This window comes from Haplochromis burtoni, unplaced genomic scaffold (genome assembly GCF_018398535.1).
Source record: "Haplochromis burtoni strain Fernald_Lab_line unplaced genomic scaffold, NCSU_Asbu1 Contig_27, whole genome shotgun sequence".
NCBI classification, from domain to species: domain Eukaryota; kingdom Metazoa; phylum Chordata; class Actinopteri; order Cichliformes; family Cichlidae; genus Haplochromis; species Haplochromis burtoni.
Window position 1 is genome coordinate 1,552,707 of NW_024582388.1, and position 21,684 is coordinate 1,574,390.

The following is a 21,684-nucleotide window of genomic DNA, read 5'->3' on the forward strand; positions in this document are numbered from 1 at the left end:
GTATTTTGTCTCGCATCAATTATATCGTCGTTATATCGTTATCGCAAATTTTCAAATATATATCGTGATAAATATTTTTGGCCATATCGCCCTGCTCTACTTGCTAGCAGACAATATTACACACTGTTAGTGTACATTAGAGGTTATTTAATAGAAATGTTACAGTTTTGATCATTTTTAAAAACTAAAATGGAATGAAACTTAATATTGAAATGCACAAAGTAAATAAGTAATGTCTTTCAAGTATACTCCAGTCAGGTTGGGTTATGTTTGCAGGGCACCATGGAGAGGCTATTAGGAAAGGGGGGGGAGAAAGAGTCCCTGGCTGAATCTGCATTCTCAGAACAGATCGCAGCACCACATGGCAACGATAAATGTAAAAGACAACCGCTCGCCTCGGGTGTACTAAACAGACTGTGCAGGATATTGTCAGGCCCAAAAAGTGCAAATGGTGGTGATGAACACTGCTCTGGGACACCATAAAGTAGATTTAGGACTGTAGACCGAAAGTTTTGCGGATGACGGCACAAACTTATAAATTGAAGGTCAGACTTTGTCAAATTTGCTTTCCTAACAGTTTTTATATTGTTTTTCTTGTGACTTGCTGTTTACAGGTAACAGGTATGAGTAATCATTCATTATAATTATATTTATTTGGAATACAAATTTGTTTGTTTAATTGGTAAAAACAGATGTTGATTAAAACCTGTGAAAAAGCAGCCACTGTGGATACTCCCTTGAAAATTCACCAAAATCATGTTTTTCATGAAATAAAATCACCTTAATCTCTGTTTATTTCCTTTTATTTCCACTGGTAGTTTCTGACTGGATAGTTCTGAAAAACATCTCTAAAATAATTAGTTTTGTTATGATGGTTAGTCCACATTTTGCAGTTTTGTCTCGTAGATGGTCCTCATCTGATTGCATTTGTTATATATAATAAATGACTGCAGACCATATGAGATTGTATACGTTGTCCTCAATGTGGTAGAGCAGCAATGTTTCAAGGTCTCTGTAAGAGTCTGAATAACAGTAAAATCTCTGGTGTGTTGAAATGGCAGCTTGGTGTTGTAAAGAGAAAATTGATCTTTTTTCACTTGTTTTGCCTCTTTCAGAAGACCAAGTTCAGAAGTTACATTTCTCATGTTAATGTTTCGATCACTTAACTACTGCACATGTTGCAGGGTCTCTACTTCTGTGTGCCAAGCTTGGTGGTGCATCACACTGATCCTTTTTAACACTGGGAAATGTGTTATGTCAGCTAAGCTGGAAAAATGGGATTTGTTATGCTTTTGAATGGTGGATGCTCATATATTATATTATTAAATATATTAAGCTAATCTTTCAAGTAATGCACTCAGCATATGTGCAGTATTTTCTACTCTCATCTGCTTCAGTCTATCAGACAAGTTGTGAGGCACTAATATGACCTGGTACATGTTGGGCAAATGGAAGCATGTAAAATGCAAACACATCCGGTGACTAAAGAAGCAGCAGTGGCTCCACCGTTATCTGCACAGCTGATGTTTTTTGAGGGGGGGCACTAGGTGTCCAGTTGGCTGAGTCTGAATGTAGCCGTTCAGTACTTCCTCCTCAGAATTTGTTTATGGATTATCTGGGTTTTTCCTGCAGAGAGGAAGTTTTGCCTTTTTCCCCCCCAAGAGGCTTGAACCAGAGCTAAAGGACAGTTGTCAGCATTGGAGTTTGAGTTATTCAAGCATGAGCATCTTTCTTCTCAAATGATCAGAACCAAAAACAAGGTGTTAAAATGCAGAAAAACAGATAAAATAAAAACCTTTTTAAGCCGGGTTCATTTACTCAAATAAATTAACTATTATGTAAGTGACCAGAATTACAAACAAATACCAAAGCATCGTTTAAAGTAGCCCAGCCCTTCATTGTCTTCATAGCCCAGTTATGAACATTTTTTTTTTTTTTGTGCAGTCACGTAAAAACAAATGCACTTGTGGTAGCATGTTATCACAGATTTGGTGCATTTATTCCTGACAAACTGTGGTCACCTTCCCGAAGCCCATCTAAGCTAGGATAAATGTGATTATACAACGGTAACGGACTTATTAGGGATTTTTTTGGCAACAGACAAAGTTCAGTTGCTTTGAATAACGGACCAGTTACTGACTCATTCACTTACTTTATCAACCTTCTCTGGGCATTAATACTTCCCCTCCCCCCCCAAACTACTCTTGTATGTCTGACAGCCGTGGGGAAAACGATAAACACACCCTCTCTCCGGAGAGCTGTTGTACGAGGCCAGAAGCACGCTGCCTTGTTGACAAAATGCCTGCCAGTGGCTTGGTGCCCGGCTCTGGGCCAAAGGCTCTGCAGCTCAGACTCTTCAGACAAACAGCCCGCCAACAAACCAGTTAGTCAGTCCTGCAGCCTGTCTGCCTGCCTTCCTGCTTTCCGGCTTATTCCCTCAGCAAGCTTGCAATCTTGGCAGCAGTAGGCTTCCATCTCTTATTTACCTGCCATGAGGCAAAAAATGTTGTTAGCCTCCATTTCTGCTCTCAAGATAATGATTGGATCGTTTAGCTAAAACTTGTACTTTTAGAGCTAAATTGTTATTTCTTGTTTTTATTAGGATCCAAACTACATATGTGTTTTATATGTTTGAATTTTTGTTTTTGGTTAAATTTAGTTTGAATTAATTTCCAGTGCGAGTTTCATTGTTTATTTTCATTTTGATTTGTGCAGAGCGTATTTCTCTAAGTCCATATTACAATAAAGGCTTGTAGTAGCAGTCAAGTTTGAGAAAACAAAAGCACCAAAACAAATCCTTTGTGAGGAGTTGTCTTCAGTTGTTTTCACATAATGTTTGGCTAGTGATTTAAAGACACACAGGTAATAATAATCATTTAAACTTATTTGGTGACCTGTTTTTTCCTGATGCATTTCACTTCACTACTAACTGTTGCCAATGTTTTTAAACTGGCTTGCATTTTGAATGTATGTAAAACATATTCATCACTGAATAAGCTGTACTCATTCAGTGGAGCTGACATCAAACTAAAAATAAACAGGAAATGTCTTTAGTCTTTGATCAACTTTTCCAACAAAGTAAGCATGAGCAGGCACTGATGGTTATGTTGATACTGAGCTGTGTACAAGACTGACAGTTAGCTGTGTTCAAGAAGTGTTTGTCATTTTTGGAGCTTGTGCATGTCTGGTTTCCTCCTGGAACTCCGTTTGCAGGGTTACAAGTTCTTTACAGTCACCCCAGCTTTTCTAGATATCGCCTGATAGAAGTGCGTTTTAGAATTAAACCAGTTCATTTGGATGTTGGTCGAACTTTAATCTGTCAGTTCCCAAGTACAAAGACTGTGCCAGTAGCTGGAGTTGGCTTACTCTCGTGCATAACCTGCTAGCCCAAACCATATCACACTGAGAATTTTCAGTAATGCCTGCATGCAAGAGAATATTACTGCAGTTGTCCAAATTCATGTGTATTTTTAATGTGGTCTTGGGGTGTCTTAATTACAGAAAAAAATTGCAATTATTTTGGTCTGGATACTTTTATTTAAGCAGATTTCCTTGGCCTTACTTTCCCCTCCATTTGAATCATAAGGGTGAATTCAAATTAACAGAATCTCCAAGTTTGGAAAGTTTGTTTTGGACTTGAGGCAAAAGTAAAAGGACGTGTTTAAAGGGAAAACAAGACAATTATTGCAAGTGTTATGGCACAGTGATAGTTTTGATTATCTTGTTTTTGCTATTCCCATGAAGACGAAATGTAATTTCAATTAAAATTTGATTGCACAGCTCTGTGTGTAAAGGATATCACATTTTATTTTAAGTAATACACGCACTGGTTTGTTGTTCAATATTTTTCGTGCTTAGCTTTGAATGAGGTATACAAATAAGTATTTATGGAGGGATCTGTTGGTTAAAATATGCTTGAATGAGATGATCGACTGAAGCGGTTTCCCTTGTATTTGACAATCCCTGGACAAGCAAGGTCGGGTTATAATTATGCATATGAGAGTATTACGTGACCATACTATCGCTTGACCCATACAATGTTGATATTTTTAAAATAGTCTAATTTCTATGAACAACTTCTGCATGTAAATTCTGTAGGCATTAGATGAGATGTTTAGTTCTTTCCATTTGAGTCTGGTACTGGCCATCACATTAGGAGTTTGCAAACAGAAGCAGAAATTCTTGCCTGAATATCTGCTGGCTATATCAGAAGTTTTAAAGTTAGATTAAGTATCACAGAAGCTGAAGTCTGATTAGACGCAATCCACTGGGTATGGATTTCTATTCTATAGTTAATTTAATACTGTGTGTTTGCCTAGCAAGGTACCAGCAAATTAACTCGTTGCCAAATCTGGCACAAAGCATTCTTTCTGCTGACGTCATGAGTTTTGTTTTTGTTTTTTAAATTAACCTAATATTTTATTTTATCGTTGTCAAAGCATTCTAAGAATGAAATTTTGCAGTTAAAACAAAAAACAAACCTTTAAAATGGCCTTAAACCCAACTCGACATGTCTGTCCTTCAGCTTGGCGATCATATCGGTTGATAGTTGTTTTTAACAATGTTTACAAAGCATCAGCATTGATATTCTGTCTCTTGCCTTCATATCAGCCTGCTGATTTCAAGAAAAGTACTTTGCTAAGTTTTGTTTTGAAGAGGACATCATCCTCACCTCGTCTCCGTGTTTCTTTTAGGAACACCATCTCCAGCGGGCCATCTCGGCACAGCAGGTCTATGGCGAGAAGCGGGACAACATGGTCATCCCAGTACCGGAGGCGGAGAGCAACATCACCTATTACGACTCCCTCTACCCTGGAGATTTCAAGATGCCAAAGCAGCTAATTCACATACAGCGTAAGTGGGCTTCTCTAATGGAAAGTTTGTGATGCAGAAAGCAGAGAAAATGAGTGTGATGTAGCAGATTAGGGGCCCCAGTTGTTTTCATTAGCCTATAATGGCGTTCCCTTCATTTATTTCAAATGTGTTAAATGACACGTGGGGGCTTGCTGAGCAAAGATTATACGCTGCAATGAGTTGAACACTTCACATCAGTGTTACTTGCTTTTCTAATTTGAAAATCGTCACTCATGTTATTAGATTTACTTTCCCCTCAGCTCTGTAGCCCTAGAGTTTTTCCAAGAAGCAAGGGGGGAAAGGTGACCTGAACTGACATTTAAATATATCCTGTATTGAAAGCAAGCCACTTAATAAAGTAGAAAGTTGGCTGCTACTTAGAGTGTAAAATCCCAGCCAGTTTAGGTGATTGAGATCTTTTATCATTTTTATTGGCATTAAGCTTTGTTAGCTTGAAGTTGTCATGTTTTTCTATATAACTTGAGATTGCCTGTTCCAGTAGTGAAATTGGAGGAAATTATTTTGCTACATGGCTTCGTTTAGTAACCATGGCTGTGTCACAAGTGGTTTGCTGTGATTGTTTCTCAAAAGAAAAGCAATTTGCTGTACCTGAAACATACAATGTTATCAAATGACATGTTTTGTCTAGTTAGAGAAAACCTTGAAATTAGTCTGAGGCTTGGATGGGTTGAAACAAGTAGAAAACCCAGTTTGCATCAGTCTTAGTCTTGAAAGTTTAGTGTTTATACAAAAGTATCTAAAATTCTACAAAAGCAGACCTGCCATTTTCCATGCATATAAAAACCTTTTATATATTTAAGTCAGTGGTGTGAAAAGATGCTGAATGTTAAAAATGTTCAAATTAATGGCCCTGGCTGGTGAAAGTGAATTTGCCTTTTTACTCTTCAATAACCATCTAGCCCATCTATTGTGCTTAATTGGCATCTCAAGATGAAAGTGAATTGGTGTAATTAAATCTGAAGTGAGGGTTTCATTTTAAAGCTGAAACTGCAAATACTTTGATCTACACATTTTGTTCTGCAGGTATAAGTTCAGTTAGCATAGATGTTTTAATTTGATTTTGGCAGATGCGCCTGCATAAATGCTGCTGGCTGTGAGGTCTCAGGCAAAATAAATGTGGTTATTTGAACGTCTGAGATGAGACTCCTTGGCTTTAAACAAACTACAAGAATGCAAATTCGCTTCAGATTCTGTTGTTAATGAACTCAAAATGACTCACTTTTTTTTTTTTTTTTGTATTCATTTTCTTTGTGAAGCTGTGGTGCATTTGTGGCCCTCCTGAGAAGCCCAGAATTAGATCAGTAAGATCAAGCTAGGGTGTCAACCATGTGGCTTAGCCTGCTAAAGGATTCAGTCCAGACCACTTCAAGGCTTACCAGTAACATCAATAATCGTTTTTCCAGTAACATCCCTGGTAAGATGTTTGAATTGCTACGTACTTACCTGGGAAGTTACTTTTCGTGTGTGTGTGTGTCCGTGTGTGTGTGTCCGTGCGTGTGTGTGTCCGTGCGTGTGTGTGTGTGTGTGTGTGTGTGTGTGTGTGTGTCCGTCCGTCCGTCCGTCCGGTGACTCAAACAGGCTAACAATAAACAGACTTCCATGTTTCAATGCAGCTAGCCAAACAAGGAAGAACCACTTACTGCTGTTCTGTAATGGCACAAGATTGTGCTTAACATGTTTAAAAACCTTTAAGCATTTCTTAAAAGCTTTACAGACAATGTTAAATCAGTGTCTGTTTTTAGGAGCAGGGATCCATGGTGTAACTTAGACTTTATACATGCAGTGTTTTAATGTCCACTTTAAGTGGTACACGGGCATCTTTCTGCTTTGGCTCTCAATTGGTCAGGGCGTTGCTTCGATGCAGGTTTTCGAAGCAGTTTTATGGCCGCCTCGGATTAAAAATGGTTTACTGTCATAAACGCACATTTTGGACAAAAGCAATGTTTATGGTTACTTAAGGTCATTGGTTGATGCCTGCCTCCTGTACATCAGGGCGTTTCAGATGCCACATGGCTTTAGGGTTGCATCCTCGTAGTGCTTTCTGAATGGAAACTGCTTCGGTGATACTGATGTTTAAATGGCATATAACAGATTGGCCTAAAAATTTGAGGTGGGAAAAGGGAGCAGTAGGCGTAACGCACTGTGTCAACACTCTACAACAAACAGCCAGATAATCTTTACTGTTCACTGGTTCCACTCGGTCTCCAGACAGCCCTTCCTTCCAGTTGTCTGAAATGGCAAATCTGGTGTAATTAAGCCTGATAATCATCCAGTGCATCCCCAGCCTTCATGTCCAACAGCTGCTGAACACTCATTTATTCTCGTTAACGCTTTAATTTTGGATTATATATTTTATGCAGCAGGTGTTTTGTTGCTGCTTGGGCCATAATAATAATTGGTTATATTCCCCTGTACAAAACTTTTTTTTTTTTTTTTTTTCTTCTTCTTCTCAGCATTAGAATAAACAGTAAGAATTGTTTGGAATCCAAACAGATGCTGGACCAAATGAGTGGAATGAGTCCATGTTACCTGCATCTTGTCTGTATGTTTTAGTGAGACCAAAGCAAGCTTGTGTGAACTTGTCCAGAAACAATCTAAATGCTTTGTATCGTTCCTTGTAGTTAAATAAAAATAAACGTATTTATTTATTTGTTGCCTCCCTCATGCAGCTTTCAGCTTGGACACAGAGCAGCCAGATTACGACCTGGACTCAGATGATGAGGCCTTTGTCAACAAGCTGAAAAAGAAGATGGAGATCAGCTACCTGCAGTTTGAGGAAATGATTGACCGGCTGGAGAAAGGCAGTGGACAGCAGGTTAGAAGTGTAAAAAATGTTTTGCAGACAAATTCATATCAGGTTTGTTCCAAAGTGAGATTCACCTGTTAAAGAACTTTTTAAGACTGCATTAGTTACTAACACTGACTTGAAACCACTGATGGCAGGCAGTGTCAGATTTGTCACCCTCACTGCTCTCTAACGTGATTGTATTTATCTCTTTGTTGCCCTCGCAGGCTGTGAGTCTTCCTGAGGCCAAACTGCTGCTGAAAGAGGATGATGAGCTCATTAAAGAGGTCTTTGACTACTGGAGCCGCAAGAGGAAAAACAGCAAAGCCAACTCCCTCATCCCCACCGTCAAGCAGGAGAAACGGGACGGCTCAAGCACCAGTGACCCTTACGTGGCCTTCCGACGACGCACTGAGAAGATGCAAACTAGGAAGGTCGGTGCTCTCAATTACTGTTGCTAATTTTTAGTTCTGCATTTCTTCAGTCCTATGCAATCAGTGTTGCTTTTGGGGATTGTTTTTATTTCTTATCCCTGTTTTTTGTAAATTTCGCTTCACATCTTAGAACCGTAAAAACGACGAGGCCTCGTACGAGAAGATGCTGAAGCTTCGCAGAGATCTCAGCCGAGCCGTCACAATCCTGGAAATGATCAAGAGGAGGGAGAAGAGCAAGCGAGAGCTGCTGCACCTCACATTGGAGATTTTTGAGAAGAGGTAAGCCAGCCTCTAAGTTGCACCCACAGGACGTTGCTACATAAGTTAAAGCACCTTGATGGCAGATTCTTATTCACTTGTTACTACTTTTTTTTTTTTTTTGTGGACTTGTGCCAAATTAAACGACTTTGAAATGCCTCACCTTTAGATTTATGAAGTTATCCTCTCCTTTTCATCCAGAAATGTCATGTCAGACTTTGGTGGTGAGGTTATGGCAGAAGTTCTGGCTGAAAGGGCACTGGTGAGGCCACAAATCATCCCCCTGGTCCCACTCACCAACCAGTACCGACACCAGGACCATATGGACCTCAAGGACTACAAGTCCAAGGTGAGCCCGTAGGAAAAAATTTGTCTTACAAAAAAGACAAAGGGGGGGAAAAAAAACATCTGATGAATTAAAGTTGCTTATATCCAGAATTGAAGGGTCAGTGGCATTGTTGCAAGTCGTGTTTTTAAACCACTGACCTGCTTAAAATGCAACCAAGAAGGAAAAGTGGAAATGGTGGTATGAAAAGTTAATATAATGAATCTTTTAAGAGGAACACTGCGCAAGATAAAAGGCTGCCCTTGGGCTGCGGTCTCTAAAGGTGTACTTTAAAGTGCCTCTGCAGTGTCATTAAGTTTGGCCGCTCTCCCTCTTGTAGCCTGAGAAGACAGAAGTTCCCCGGCAGAAAAGGAAGTATGAGAAGAAGCCAAAGGTGCTGCCACCATCATCAGGCACACCCCACCATACAGGTCCGGTTGTCTTCAACGCCAAGGACCTAAACCAGTACGACTTCCCCAGCTCGGATGATGAGCCCTTTTCCCAGGTACCTGCACGCTTAAGCAAATGCGCTCATTCATGTAAAGCCAAGCATGTTACGCTGATCAAGCTTGGGACTTTTTCCTCAGAGGAATTCTTTGCACAACATTTTTTTTTTCCTGTAGTTTGACTTTTTGCATGGTGCCACTGGGTTATTTCCAGTTTGCATGGTTTTAAAATAGTAGTATTATTATTATTATTTTTTTTATTTTATTTTACAAAGTGGCAGCAGCTGTTATGCTGCGATAAGGTTCATTAGCTACAAAGCCAAAAGAACAGGTAAGGTTTTTACACAGCAGGAAGAATGGGGGGGGGGGCACCTGTCTGTATTAGGCTTTTATTTTATTTTTTTTCCTTTTTCTTCCTCTACCTGAAAACTGATCAGATACCAGAAAATATGTTTTTCTGGCTGCATATTGTTTGGTGCTTAATAGAAAACATCGATAGGGAGTTGTGTAGGTACAGAACCCAAAGGATGCTAAAGAGGGCTATAATTTAAATCAAAGATTTATATACTTGAAAATTATTTTTAGGATCTAAACTCAAACTGAAAGATTTGAATCACTGCCAGGCAATTGCTTCACTGTAGAACCTGCAGGGTCACCGGGGGCTGGAGCCTATTGCTGCTGTCATAGGCACAGCCAGACTCATTTTATAATCATTGAAAGGGGAGGAAAAAATATCAGGGTAAACCTGCATAAAAGCTGTTTCAGTACTCAGTTCAGCTTGAGTGAATCTGGGCTTTAATTTAAAAAACAGAAGTCCTTAGGGAATAAAACTTGAAAGGATTCTCATTGGCTGCCTGCAGTTCCCTCTGTTTCCAGATCAGTGTCTCTCACCTGGTCCATTTTGGGTAGTGTGTGACAGTTTGCAGCCAGTTTTGTCTTTCTGCTTGCCCTTTGGCTACTGTGTAGGCCTCCTGAGGGAGTGGAGGTGTGCTGCCGCCTGGGCCCTCATCATACACGTCTGCACTCGCAGACATGCTGTGACAGAGAAAGTCAAACTCCAAGTCGGGTCCTTGCTTTGTACTAGATGACCTCGTTCTCCTCCGCCTTTATTTTTTCCATTTGTTTTTCATTTTAAAGTTTGAGGAAGTACTCGGTGAAAAGATGTTACATTTTGCCCCAATCTATTGAGTTTGGGGCAAAATGAGACTACAGAAATAATCCTCCACTCTCAGAAAATTGATTTATTCACTGTTTAAAAAAAAAACTGTTTTGTTTTTTTGTTTTTGGAGGTTTTTTGAATAGTGTAAAAAGACATCATCTGTCTTCTGTTGCTTAATTATGAAGTACAACACATACTGGAAACTGTTCCCTCTTGTCTCTGCAGCCACTTGGCTGTGCACTACGGCCTCTTCTTGTCTCCACTACCGCTGCTAAACTCTGCCCTTTGTCTTCAACAATCTTCTCAAAATTGCCAAGCCATGTTTTATTTTTTAAAATAAAAAAAAAAAATTAACAAAGGCTTCTGGCTTCAGTACTATAACTTCTGCTCTTCAGCTGACCATACGCTGACCTCTGACGTCTCTCATCCACAGCTGCACTCAGGCTCATCAGAAGCAGAGGAGGAGAACGACCCAGATGGTGCCTATGCCTTTCGCAGGAAGGCAGGCTGCCAGTACTATGCTGTAAGGAACATTACCTTTTGTTCCTTAGAATACCTTAGTTGTCTGTAAGGAATAATGAAAATTAGTATTACATGTTTAAGGAAACCCTTACTATGTTGTAAACATAACTTGAACAATCCTATCCAGTACTGAAGTCAATATATTGGGGCATGTAGTTCACTGATGGGATTGCAGATTGATTCTAAACTGCACAGGTCAGATGTATTGAACCCAGAGACCTGCAAGAACGAGTGGAAAAGGTGAACTTAAGTGTCCTGTCTGTCTTCGTAGGCTCGTCAAGATCGGGTGGGTAGCTGGCCGTGGTGTGGACAATGGGAGGGTGGTTTGGCAGAAGCTCGCTTTCGCTACAGTCTCACCACAGTCACCATGCCACGACGATGCCTGGGCATGGCTCGACGGCGCGTGGGACGAGGCGGCAGGTGAGTTCACTTACTGCAAAGTGCTGGCATTTGAATCCAGCTTTACATTCTGTGCTCGTCTGTCTCATCTGTGTAGATATCTACAAAGCAAAATCAGCTAAACGTATCACTTTTAGTTGTTAAACCCTTTTCTCCCTCTTTTTCTCTCAGGGTGTTGCTGGACAGAGCATACACAGACTTTGACAACATTTTCCATGGACTGGATCCAGACATGCTTGACCTGCCTGTTCCTCAATCTCCTCCTCCTCCTTCTCCTCCTCCTGCAACTACTTCACGCGCACCGGCCACCGACAAGTTTGCCAGTACCTCAGAAACAAATACCTCGGAAAGAAGTTCCTCCTTCAGTTCCTCTCTTTCCCCATCCTCCCCCACTTCCACGGACCTCAGTCAGATACTGTTGAATATAAAGTCGTGCCGATGGAGGCACTTTAGACCACGGACACTACCACTACATGAGCTGGACAATGCCCACCCTCTTTTCAGGAGGCTGAGCCGAAGCCTGAAGCGCCCACTCTCGGCCTCCACCACCGGAGGGCAACCCTTTGGCTCCCAACGTCCAGGGAGGGTTGTCCCTGCACCCACACCCGTTGCTGGTAGGTGGCTTATCTGACTGTAGACAGACACTGTTGTGTTCTCTTTGGGCTGTGTTGGTTTCATAACTTTATACCCATGGAGACGGTAAGATACCAGCTAGTTAGTGTTAGATATTGTTAGCTATATAGTGGTTTGTTTGTAATTGGCAGTTTTTCATCAGGCAGTATAAAGATGGCTCTCGGTCTGGAAAGTAAAGCAAAGGTGAAATGTCCTTTTAATCCCTCTGTGGTTTCAAGAATTCCACTTGTATAAAACTCTCAGCTGCTCGAGCTCAGGATGCAATTTTTCTCCCATATTTTTATTTATTGTGGCGGGTTTTGCTGTCAGGGCTGGGCTAGGTATATGTCAGGGCGAAAAGGAAGCAAAGCCAGACTCGATAAGCTCCTCAGTAGTTTTGGCATGTCAGTGCTTGAACTAGCTCTCATCCTATTGCATATTCAGGATAGCATGGTCCTCAAGTTGAGAGCGGAACAAAGACTGTCTTCCAATTAGGGCTGCCACGATTAGTCGACTAGTCACGATTACGTCGACTATCAAAATCGTCGACGACTGATTTAATAGTCGACGCGTCGTTTGAAGCTTTGTAAGATCACAAAAGACGCAGGAATAAGCAGTAGGATTTAAGAGTGTAATAACGGACTGAAACAGAAGATGGCAGCACTGCATGTACAAGGATGCCAGCTGCTGTTAAACCACGAAGAAGAAGAAGCTGTGTCCCAGAATTCATAGCGCGGCCCAGCTCAGTTTCCAACGATGGCGGCAGCTAGTTAGTTTTAATACTACTCTTATTATTCTTTCTGGGTCACAAAATAAACGTTTAACATGTTTTCAGGCGAGAATGTAGCTGTGTAAACCTCAAATATCTGCTCAGTTTATCAAGACGCCACATATTTTCAAAAGCGCTCCGACGTTTTCAGAGACGTCTGTTACCCACTAGCTCGATAGCTAACCGGGGGCAAGGCTCACTAGAGCCGTGAGAACACCGGACTCCCGGCAAATCGTTTTCAAACCCACCGCCGTCTTTTGCTACTCAGGTTAAACATGATATATGAGTCACTTAGATAACTTAAAAATGTTATTGTTTGGCTTTTTTTTAGTATTTTATTTGTTCCTGAGTAAATCGGTTTGGCTGAGATTAAAGTTCTAGTTTTTACACAGCTGAATAAACATCAAGCAGACAGCTGATTATTAGAAGTGTGAGATGCTCGAGAATATACACCGGTGTCCTGTTATATTTTAGATAGCAAGGAGTTTATTAAACTTCACCGAAACAATCTGCAAACTTCATTAAAATTTAATAAACTATCATCTTGTCTTTATTTTTAGTTAGCACATACCGTAAACACTTAAAGCTGTAAGCTAATGATAGTTATATAAGAGCAGATGCTGCTGGTGCAATAAGCTGTTGTTTTACGTCCAATGGATGATGATCTGATTAGTCGACTAATCGCAAAAATAATCGGTGACTAGTCGACTATCAAAATAATCGTTTGTGGCAGCCCTACTTCCAATTTGCAATCCAAAGCAATGGAGTTGGGAGTAGGCCAGCAGGAAGGTTCTCGTTACTAATGACTAAACATTTAAAGTAAGAGCACTTTCAGTGGTATGACAGTCATGGATGCCGTTCGCTTGGAGAGTTTGAAAAAGTAACGGTGATAAAGTGAGTCGCCAGCTGGCTTGTTCAGGACACATGTCCAAGTGTGGTTAATTTTTAATCGAATGTTTGCAGCTTTTAATTTCCTAGATTTTCATCAGAATTCCTTGTTTTGTGGCTGTGCTTCAATAGCAAGAATTTCTATATATTTTATTTTTTTTTGTTTATTTAGAACAGTTGTTGCTTTGGGGGTAACACTGTATGAATACAATCTACCTTTCATTCCTTATGGTGTCAGTTAAAGCAGGATTTCATAAATGAATTCATGACATGCATGGATTTGACGAAGAGACGAAATGCCACAGGTCCCCGGTGGTTTTACTGTGAGGGCAGTCAGGCGGCGGGTGTCTTAATATTGCTGCAACTTGTTTTGATGTGCATGAAAAAACAAGCTGCTTATTGATTTTTCCAGAAAAGGTTCAGTGAGAATCTGAAAGACTGATATAATTAACACGGATCTTTCAAGAAACTCTACTAATATGTATTGTGTATGAGCAAATGTGACAGCTGCACTTGTTGTTTAAGTAGTTGATTTTTGATCAAATTACACGGTGTTAGAGTTCAAGAAATAAAAATGACATGTGCTCCAGATGGAGGTAATGCCACAGGACGAGCTGTGACTTGGAGATGTACGCAGATTGTGGATCTTATGAAACTGAGAAGTGAAAAGCACACAGGGAATGGATACATCAATAATGCACTGATGCACATAATGCCTTTAAAACACGAGATGAGGACTTTTCAGTTCAAACACTAATGAAGAACTACTTATGGCCATGTTATCTACAGGTTAAAAAAAACTTTGATTCAAATACTAGGGTGGATGAAATATCCACAAAAACATGTTCAGGTTTTCTTTGGCTCTACAACACCTAAAATGTCAGATATGACTGGTTTCATGAAGGAGTTTGACATTGACTCAGGCTTTCTATTTCAGAAACTGCACGTTTGCTTAGAGGCATATTTTACTCTTCACCTTAAAACGGAACGATTTCCCCCTGGTGTATTTAATTTGCAATGCCAATCCTATTGATACCATTAATATCTAACTTAATCGGTTTAAATCTATTAATCAGCTGTCCTGTAGCCGTAGATATGGATATCACTTCAGATTAAATACTGACTTGAGTTTTGCCACTAATAACATCCTATAAATAGACTAATTTGATCCAATGCAAATGGGCTTGGCAGCTAATTAGGACCAAGTATGAAAACATATTCATGCATTTATTGGATGCACATTTTATGCTGTTGTGCCTGGCAGGGCTTTATTTGCTGGCATTCATGACATATGGCTCAACTGATACTTTTGTTTCTGTAGGGATTTAGCCCGGTTGAGAGAGCCACCTGTGACATTAAAAACTCCGTCTCTAAAGTTGTTAACTGTATAATCTTGCTTTGTAGTAAACCTCAGTTGTCAGGCAGGAAATCTGAGAATATATTTTCTGGAGTACCCTGGGTTTACCTGAATATGGCCAAAACGATTTCTTTTCCTACCACATATACTCAAAACTGAAAGAATCAAAGCTGGAATGTTTTATTGTAGTACAAAAGCCACCTGGAGAGGAAATGGATGTACTCATTACCAAACATTGGTCTGACTTTTCATTAGAATGCATTGCATCATTAAAAACTCACTGGTGCCCAAAAAGTGTTAAAAATAATTCAGGAAACCATGTAGTGGTTTTGCTTTGTTCATAGTGAATTGGTTTCTGGTTTGGTCATTCATTTATTCATGAGCACAGTTTGCAGTAAGGTCTGCAGCATAACAGTAAAACCCAAGACTGAAGATGCTCCTTCGTGACTGAAGTCTTTGGCCTTTGTTGTACTCACTGTTGTTTGCTTCCCTGCTGACTTATCAAACGAGGCATATTGAGTGGGTGTGAGTTGACAGAGTTGTTGTCTGTGTGTTGCTGTTTGATTCAGACTGTTGGAGCAGCTTACTTTTCTTTCCCAAATATGGTTTTTATTCATCCAAAAGCAGTTGAAAACAAATATTTGACCAACTTTCTATCTGGCAATACACTAGGCACAATGTGTCATGGACAGTGTATCTGAAAGGCTCCGTATGCATCATGTGGTGCGTGTCTTGACCTGGGTTTAAGGTTTAATGCCAACCTGCCACCAATTGGCTCAAATATTCTTTGTGTCAAAAGATCTGTCTGTTTTATGATTGTGAATTTGTAACACTGTTCTTGTTTCTCTCAGCTTTCACAGTTGAACAGTACCAGCAGCATCAGGAGCAGCTGTCCCTGATGCACAAACAGCAGCTGGAGCAAGTCCAGCAACAGCAAGCCAACAGCGCCACCACTGCCAACAGCACACAGGTCAGCGTGCAGATCAACTGTACAGCAGCAGACAGTGATCTGAATTTATATATTTATATAATATACTTTTTGATTGATCCCCCCGTAATCTTCAAATCATGTAAACTTGTTACTCTTGGTCTCCTAGCAGACCCTGGCAAATACATTGGACCAGGCCAGTGCTCAGTTTGCCGCCTCGGCCCTCGTGACCGCCGACCAACTGCTGGCTCTGAAAACCAAGGAGGAGCTAGGACCAGGAGTCAATGGCGTCCTCTCCCCCTCAGGTATAACGGCTTCCCACACAACCACTGGTTTGCCCAATAGCCTCTTAGCTTTGAAGGCTCATGTTGTAATCACTATTGTCGAATTTAACAAAGGTATATTGGTATTGATGATCCCAAAATTGTTTACTTATCTATTCTAATTCTAGTTATATGTTGAAATTAAAACCAAATTGATTAATTTTTTTCATTTATTTTACAACAGCACTATTAAAATGAAAAGTCCACTTTACCAAATTGTTACAGTGACAGTGAAGTCAAGACAAAGCAAACAAAGGGACAAAAGTAATCATAGTACTAACGCCCTCAATACTAAACACAAAAGAGCAGATGGCAGCACAATGAAAGTTCAACAAAACCTGCACCAGCAGCACCCCAACGACTGATGCCGCTTCACGGAGGAGTGTTTGCTAGATAACCAAGAAAAGTGACAAAAGGGAATTTAGATTTTCATTAATCTGGAGATGGAAGCGGGGCACCAAGGTGTCCTTCACAGATCAAACTCCTGCAACCTGAAGTCTGATAATCAGTGACTTTTTCTTTGAATACTGATTTGGTGAAAACCTCCTGCTTGTACATTTTCTTCTGCCACACAGCAGATTAAAAACTTTTCCTTGTCAAAGATTTTTAAATTAAAGTTTCTGTTAAGTTAGGCTTTGAAACCTGTGTGCACATCTACAGTACCTCATTTTTTAAGGATTATGATTCACACTTTGAAGGGAGGGGAAAAAGCTGCTTTGAAACTTTGTGTACTCAACTTCAAATTGCTGTGCAAATTCAGTGCTTCAAATTCAGAACAGCAGCAGGTTTAAAAAAACAAAACGAAAATTCAGGTGATAATTAAAACTTCTTCTCCAAATCCTGTTTATTCCAACACCACCCCCCACTCCACCCACTTCAGGTGTCTACAAGGGCTTGCACCTCTCGAGCACAGCGTCCCCGTCCCCTGCCACCCCGGCTCCTCCCACTGCTACAACGACACCTGCTTCGCTCCACCCCTGTACCACCACCACCAGCTCCACGTCTGCTACCAGTAACAACAATGGCACCACTCACCCTGCCAACACAACTACCACTAACACCACCACTCAGGTCCTGCTGGGAAATAACAACAACCTACGGCTGAGTGTTCCCGCCACCAAGCGCATCCCCACACCCCGGACACTGAGCACCACCATGTCTACATCCGCCTTAAAGCTCGCCCACGCAGCAGCCGCCAACTGTCAGAAACCCAAGGTCACTACAGCCTCGGCCTCGCCGCTGGACATAGTGCCCAGGTAAGGAAAACTGAAAACACTCTAGGGGTGAAGTGATTTTTCAAACAGAAGGCCGTACCTAGCTGAATAGGACACGGGAAAACGTCAACATTACTCCTTTTAATTCATTACCTTTTACTCAAAGCAGCCATGTCCAACATGGAACACTCTTGAATGTGTATGTTATGAACCTACTGAGTTACCAGCAGAGTTGGCAGCTCTCAAAGTTTACATGTTCTTGTGAGCTCAGTTTGTAGTTTAGCTGTCCAGCTTCCACATTTTCTAGTCATTCTGCTCTGTGACAAACGGTTTGTCTGCTTGAGATATATTCCAGGGATGACATGTTAGACCAAAAAAGAAGAGACTTTACTTTTGTATATGAAGCATAGGACTGCTTGCTAAAAGGTTTGCCACCTGTGCCATCTTTTCATGTGTCTGATGAAAATCTGTCCAAAACCAATGTGAGAGCAGCTGTGCAAGATGTTGTCACAAAATTTATGGATGTGCGTAGTTAAGATAAAAAACATAGATTGGATGCGTACTGAGATGTTTATGACTGAGCTCAGGACATTACTTCCCTGTCAATGTTTACCTTATAGATCCAACCTGAAAATGTCTTTTGCGGCACCTTTCACCTACATCTTACTCAAGAATAACGTGTCTAGTTTGTAGAAACATGAGTAAAGATATTGTTTGGCCTTAAAGCAGGTTTGTTGTGCTTAATTTTAAGACAACTGAAGTAACAGGTTTATGCTAGCCTGTCTGTGCTAACAGTTTCCATTTTTGCCCTCAGGGAGAATCATGAACAAGACAAGCCAGCACTGAACAGTCTAACGGACAACACAGTGGCCATGGAGGTTACGTAGCCTCTCATACACTGCTCTGAGGAAACGTGACTCCATTGGGTTTTTTTTGTTTTTGTGTTTTGTTTTGTTTTTTTTGTTTTTTTTAAGGTGCTATGCATCATTCGTTAGTCATGAATGCAAGTGGTGGCGGACTGAGCACGGCAAGGCTGGGTTTCCATAGCAACAGTTTGGGACTTAATTGCAATGCTCGTCTCGTACAATTCCCCCCCATTTGTTACTGTTAATAGGAGATCTCTGTAAATTCTTAATATGGCAATTATATGTACAGTACTGCATATTTGTAATACCCCTCTCCCCACCCTTGTTCTTGTATATAACATTACTTGAATACAGAATTGTTCATTTGTGATGTTTTGCACTCGATATTAAAAAAAAAAAATTCAAAATTAAAATTAAAAAGAGAAAACGACAAACTGCAACTGGTGCGAGTATGGGGTGTGAAAGTTATACCACAGAAAAATGTATGTCATCACATGCATGGTGCGGAACCTGCTGTTTGATCTATTTATTGTGCCGTGTTTACAGAGGTTTTCCCCCCACATTCATTAAAAAAATTATTATTTTTTTTTTAAATACACTGTATCCTTCATCAGTTCCCTGTGCTGTAGTAAGTGTTTAGGTAGATTTATACAAAAAAAGAAGTCCCCACTATTTTTTTTTTTTTTCCTTCCTTTTTGGATGTTGTGAACATGGCCGGGGGCTCACCCGTTTTTGTTGGGTGTTCCCATGTGTCTGTTTAAATCCACGCAGACGTGTGTTTGTTAAAGATTCAGGCGCAGGGCAGTAGGAGATGTGTATTTAGCCCTTTTCAGACGTGATGTGAAGCATTCGGCTCAATCAGTCTCTTAAATTGACGGCACTGTCGTTCAGAATTCACTCACACACATCCGGGGGGTCTGCTGTTGTTGCCACGCGTACCAAGAACTTATTACATTTGTGGTGATTAGTATTGTGTGAGGTGCAGCCCGCGCTTCTGAATGTTTCTTTGACCAAGATCTGTGGGTGCTGCTGACTGTGCTGTACCCACCTGCCCCTTGCACACAAGCCGAGGGCTTTTCTGAATCAGGAGCAGCTAAAATACATCATAGATAAATGTTTTAGTCTAGTTTCAAATCTAAATCAAAGTTGAAATGTTATTGTTGTGTAACGCAGCTCACAGAGACGCAGGGGAATCGCGCACAGATGCGATCTAGTGCGAGCTCATTCGTTGACGTGACTTAACGCAATCAGACGAGCTAAAGTGGCCAGTGAATGTCACTGAGACACCAACACGTTCAGATGCCGTCAGATTAATTGAAATGTCTGAAAGGGGCTTTTGTTTGTTTGTAGGCATCAGTTTGTCAGTGGGTAAATCAGTCTCCACAAAGCTCTTCCATACATGTTATTCCTGAGACAAGTAACAAAACAATGGGGATGAAGACTTTCCCAGAAGACTTTGCTGCTTCTGACTTATCTAAGCACTATATATTATAATTTTTTCTTTTTTTAATTAATGCTGCTTTTGTATGATTTTTGGCGTCTGGTTTCTACCAGATGGCCTTAGTAACTTTTAGTTTTCTCTAAAGGATAATCCCCCTCCCCCTTTTTTTTTTTTTTTTTTTTTTTTTTTTTTTTTTTTTTTTTTTTTTTTTAAAACAAATATTTTTGTATCTCCCTTCTCCTTTATTTTCCCATGAAAGACTTCATTCTTTTGTTACTTGTTCTGGAAAAAAAAGAAACTATAAGGGAGTAATTTAAAAAAAAAAAAAAATGCAGTAACTGACATTTATTATCATTCCAGCTTCTGTATAATAAGGAACATGTATCAATTGAGAGAAGAAAAAAAAGAAATGAAACAGTTTTCTCTACTTTTAAAAACTCCAGAAGGCTGAAAGGCCATGAACCACAAGTTATCGGGTGCCTTCATTTGGGAAAAAAGAAAAAAAAAAAAAAAAACTTTTAAAAAAAATCAATAAAACAAAAAAAATCACTCTCTTCTGTGAAGAGTTTGGTACTGAACAAGGCTACGTGTAGTTTTTCTTTGTCTGTACCACAAGCCCAATGCCCATTCCAATGGCCCAGTTGATTCATGATTTTTTTTGTTTCCCTTTTGTTTTTGTAAACCCTTCCACCACACACACTCACACACATGGGAAAGACTTAAGAATCCTCTTGAATTGTCACAAAATGAAATAAAAATCCAGGGCATTATGTGTTTCGACCAACATGTCTCCTTTGTTTTTGTTACTTTAATGGTTTCGTTGCGTCTTTGTGTGAAGCAGCTTCAGTTTAGGAGCCAAATTTGATCTCAGGTGGGCCGGACAAGACAAACTGTGTAATCCTCCTACGTGTGAACATTTAATGAACCGTCCAATTCCTCATGCAAACTAGATGAACACCCTGAGAGAAAGAACTAAAGAGCAACCCGACTTTTTCCTTTGTTTAAAGTAGTGTAGATTCAGTGGGTTCCAAAGCGTGGGCTGTGAAGCTGCTGCAGGTGGGCCGCAAGAACTGATTTGTATTATTTACTTTGAAACAAGCTTTTATAACTGATAGATGTTTTACTTAAACTCTTATGTTTGCCAACAGACTGCAGAAGTTGCTGGGGGCATTCATCATCCCTAAATGCAGCACGTGGTAGTGGTGAAGTTAAAGTTATGACCACTTTGTAGTCTTTCTACTGCTGTGGTTTAGTGTTTTACTGCTGGCAGTAAACAAATCCTAACCAACAGCTAATCTTATGTGATAATCAAAGACTGGGGATGAATTCTGCTGATGTTTTTAGTGATCCAGGGCGATGCAAACTTCTCGTTTGGCCTTACAGAAAGCATCTCTGAGGGGCTTGTTACTGGCAGCCCACAGATGCAGTCTACTGTGAATTTCTTCCCACTGATTTTTGTGTAGCTGAAAACACTACGTATGTTCGTAAACTGGTGAAATGTGGGATGATTAAGTAGCACCAGCACGGTGGTGTTGGAGCTATCGAAGGACTGGAAAGAGTTGGAAAACTGAAGTTTGACTGTCCTCAATCATATCCTGTCATAAGGATATAATCTTTAAACTTGAAACTTTTATTACCATGGCACCAGAAACTGATTGTTTTTAAAAGGAATTTGGACTAAAAATGAGTTCTTAAGGTGATATTCTTGTTTTTCTTTTTTCCATTAAAAATAGTTTCATTCAGCTACATAATGAGAGGCGGTTAACTTGCTTTAACCAATGACTTCTGCAGAATTGGGTTTAAATGATCACTATATGTTATGACATTATGATATAAAAATGGAAACATTGAATACTCCCACTTCAGCTACTTGATCCAGTTTCATGAGAAGGATTAGTAAAGTGTCCTGCTATATTTATCCCTTTGATCATGGATGTCAAACTCATTTTACATTTTCTAAAGATGTCCAGTGGGCCGGATTAGAGTCTTGGCCTGGCCGATTCTGGCCCACAGGCTTTATGTTTGACACCCCTGCTGCAGCTGGAAGAAGGCTGGCAGCTGCTCCTTCCACACATTTTATAGC

At 40.3% G+C, this 21,684-nt stretch overlaps 1 protein-coding gene across 3 annotated transcripts in view; it reads left to right on the top strand.

The window, feature by feature from the left end:
- Positions 1 to 19,259, top strand: part of LOC102313517 (enhancer of polycomb homolog 1) — a 35,293-nt gene extending 16,034 nt beyond the window's left edge. For 2 of the 3 annotated variants that reach the window (XM_005918028.3, XM_005918027.3), the window contains 13 exons: positions 4,695 to 4,854; positions 7,545 to 7,690; positions 7,888 to 8,094; positions 8,225 to 8,373; positions 8,554 to 8,701; positions 9,018 to 9,182; positions 10,716 to 10,805; positions 11,076 to 11,224; positions 11,375 to 11,817; positions 15,681 to 15,799; positions 15,927 to 16,062; positions 16,961 to 17,336; positions 18,109 to 19,259. In XM_005918028.3, coding sequence (XP_005918090.1) covers positions 4,755 to 4,854; positions 7,545 to 7,690; positions 7,888 to 8,094; positions 8,225 to 8,373; positions 8,554 to 8,701; positions 9,018 to 9,182; positions 10,716 to 10,805; positions 11,076 to 11,224; positions 11,375 to 11,817; positions 15,681 to 15,799; positions 15,927 to 16,062; positions 16,961 to 17,336; positions 18,109 to 18,181 — 2,301 coding nt within the window. In that variant the 5' untranslated portion in view covers positions 4,695 to 4,754 and the 3' untranslated portion in view covers positions 18,182 to 19,259. The remainder of the gene's footprint in view (positions 1 to 4,694; positions 4,855 to 7,544; positions 7,691 to 7,887; positions 8,095 to 8,224; positions 8,374 to 8,553; positions 8,702 to 9,017; positions 9,183 to 10,715; positions 10,806 to 11,075; positions 11,225 to 11,374; positions 11,818 to 15,680; positions 15,800 to 15,926; positions 16,063 to 16,960; positions 17,337 to 18,108) is intronic. The other variant, XM_014332315.2, reaches the window with a different exon arrangement.
- The last annotated feature ends 2,425 nt before the right edge of the window (positions 19,260 to 21,684 follow it).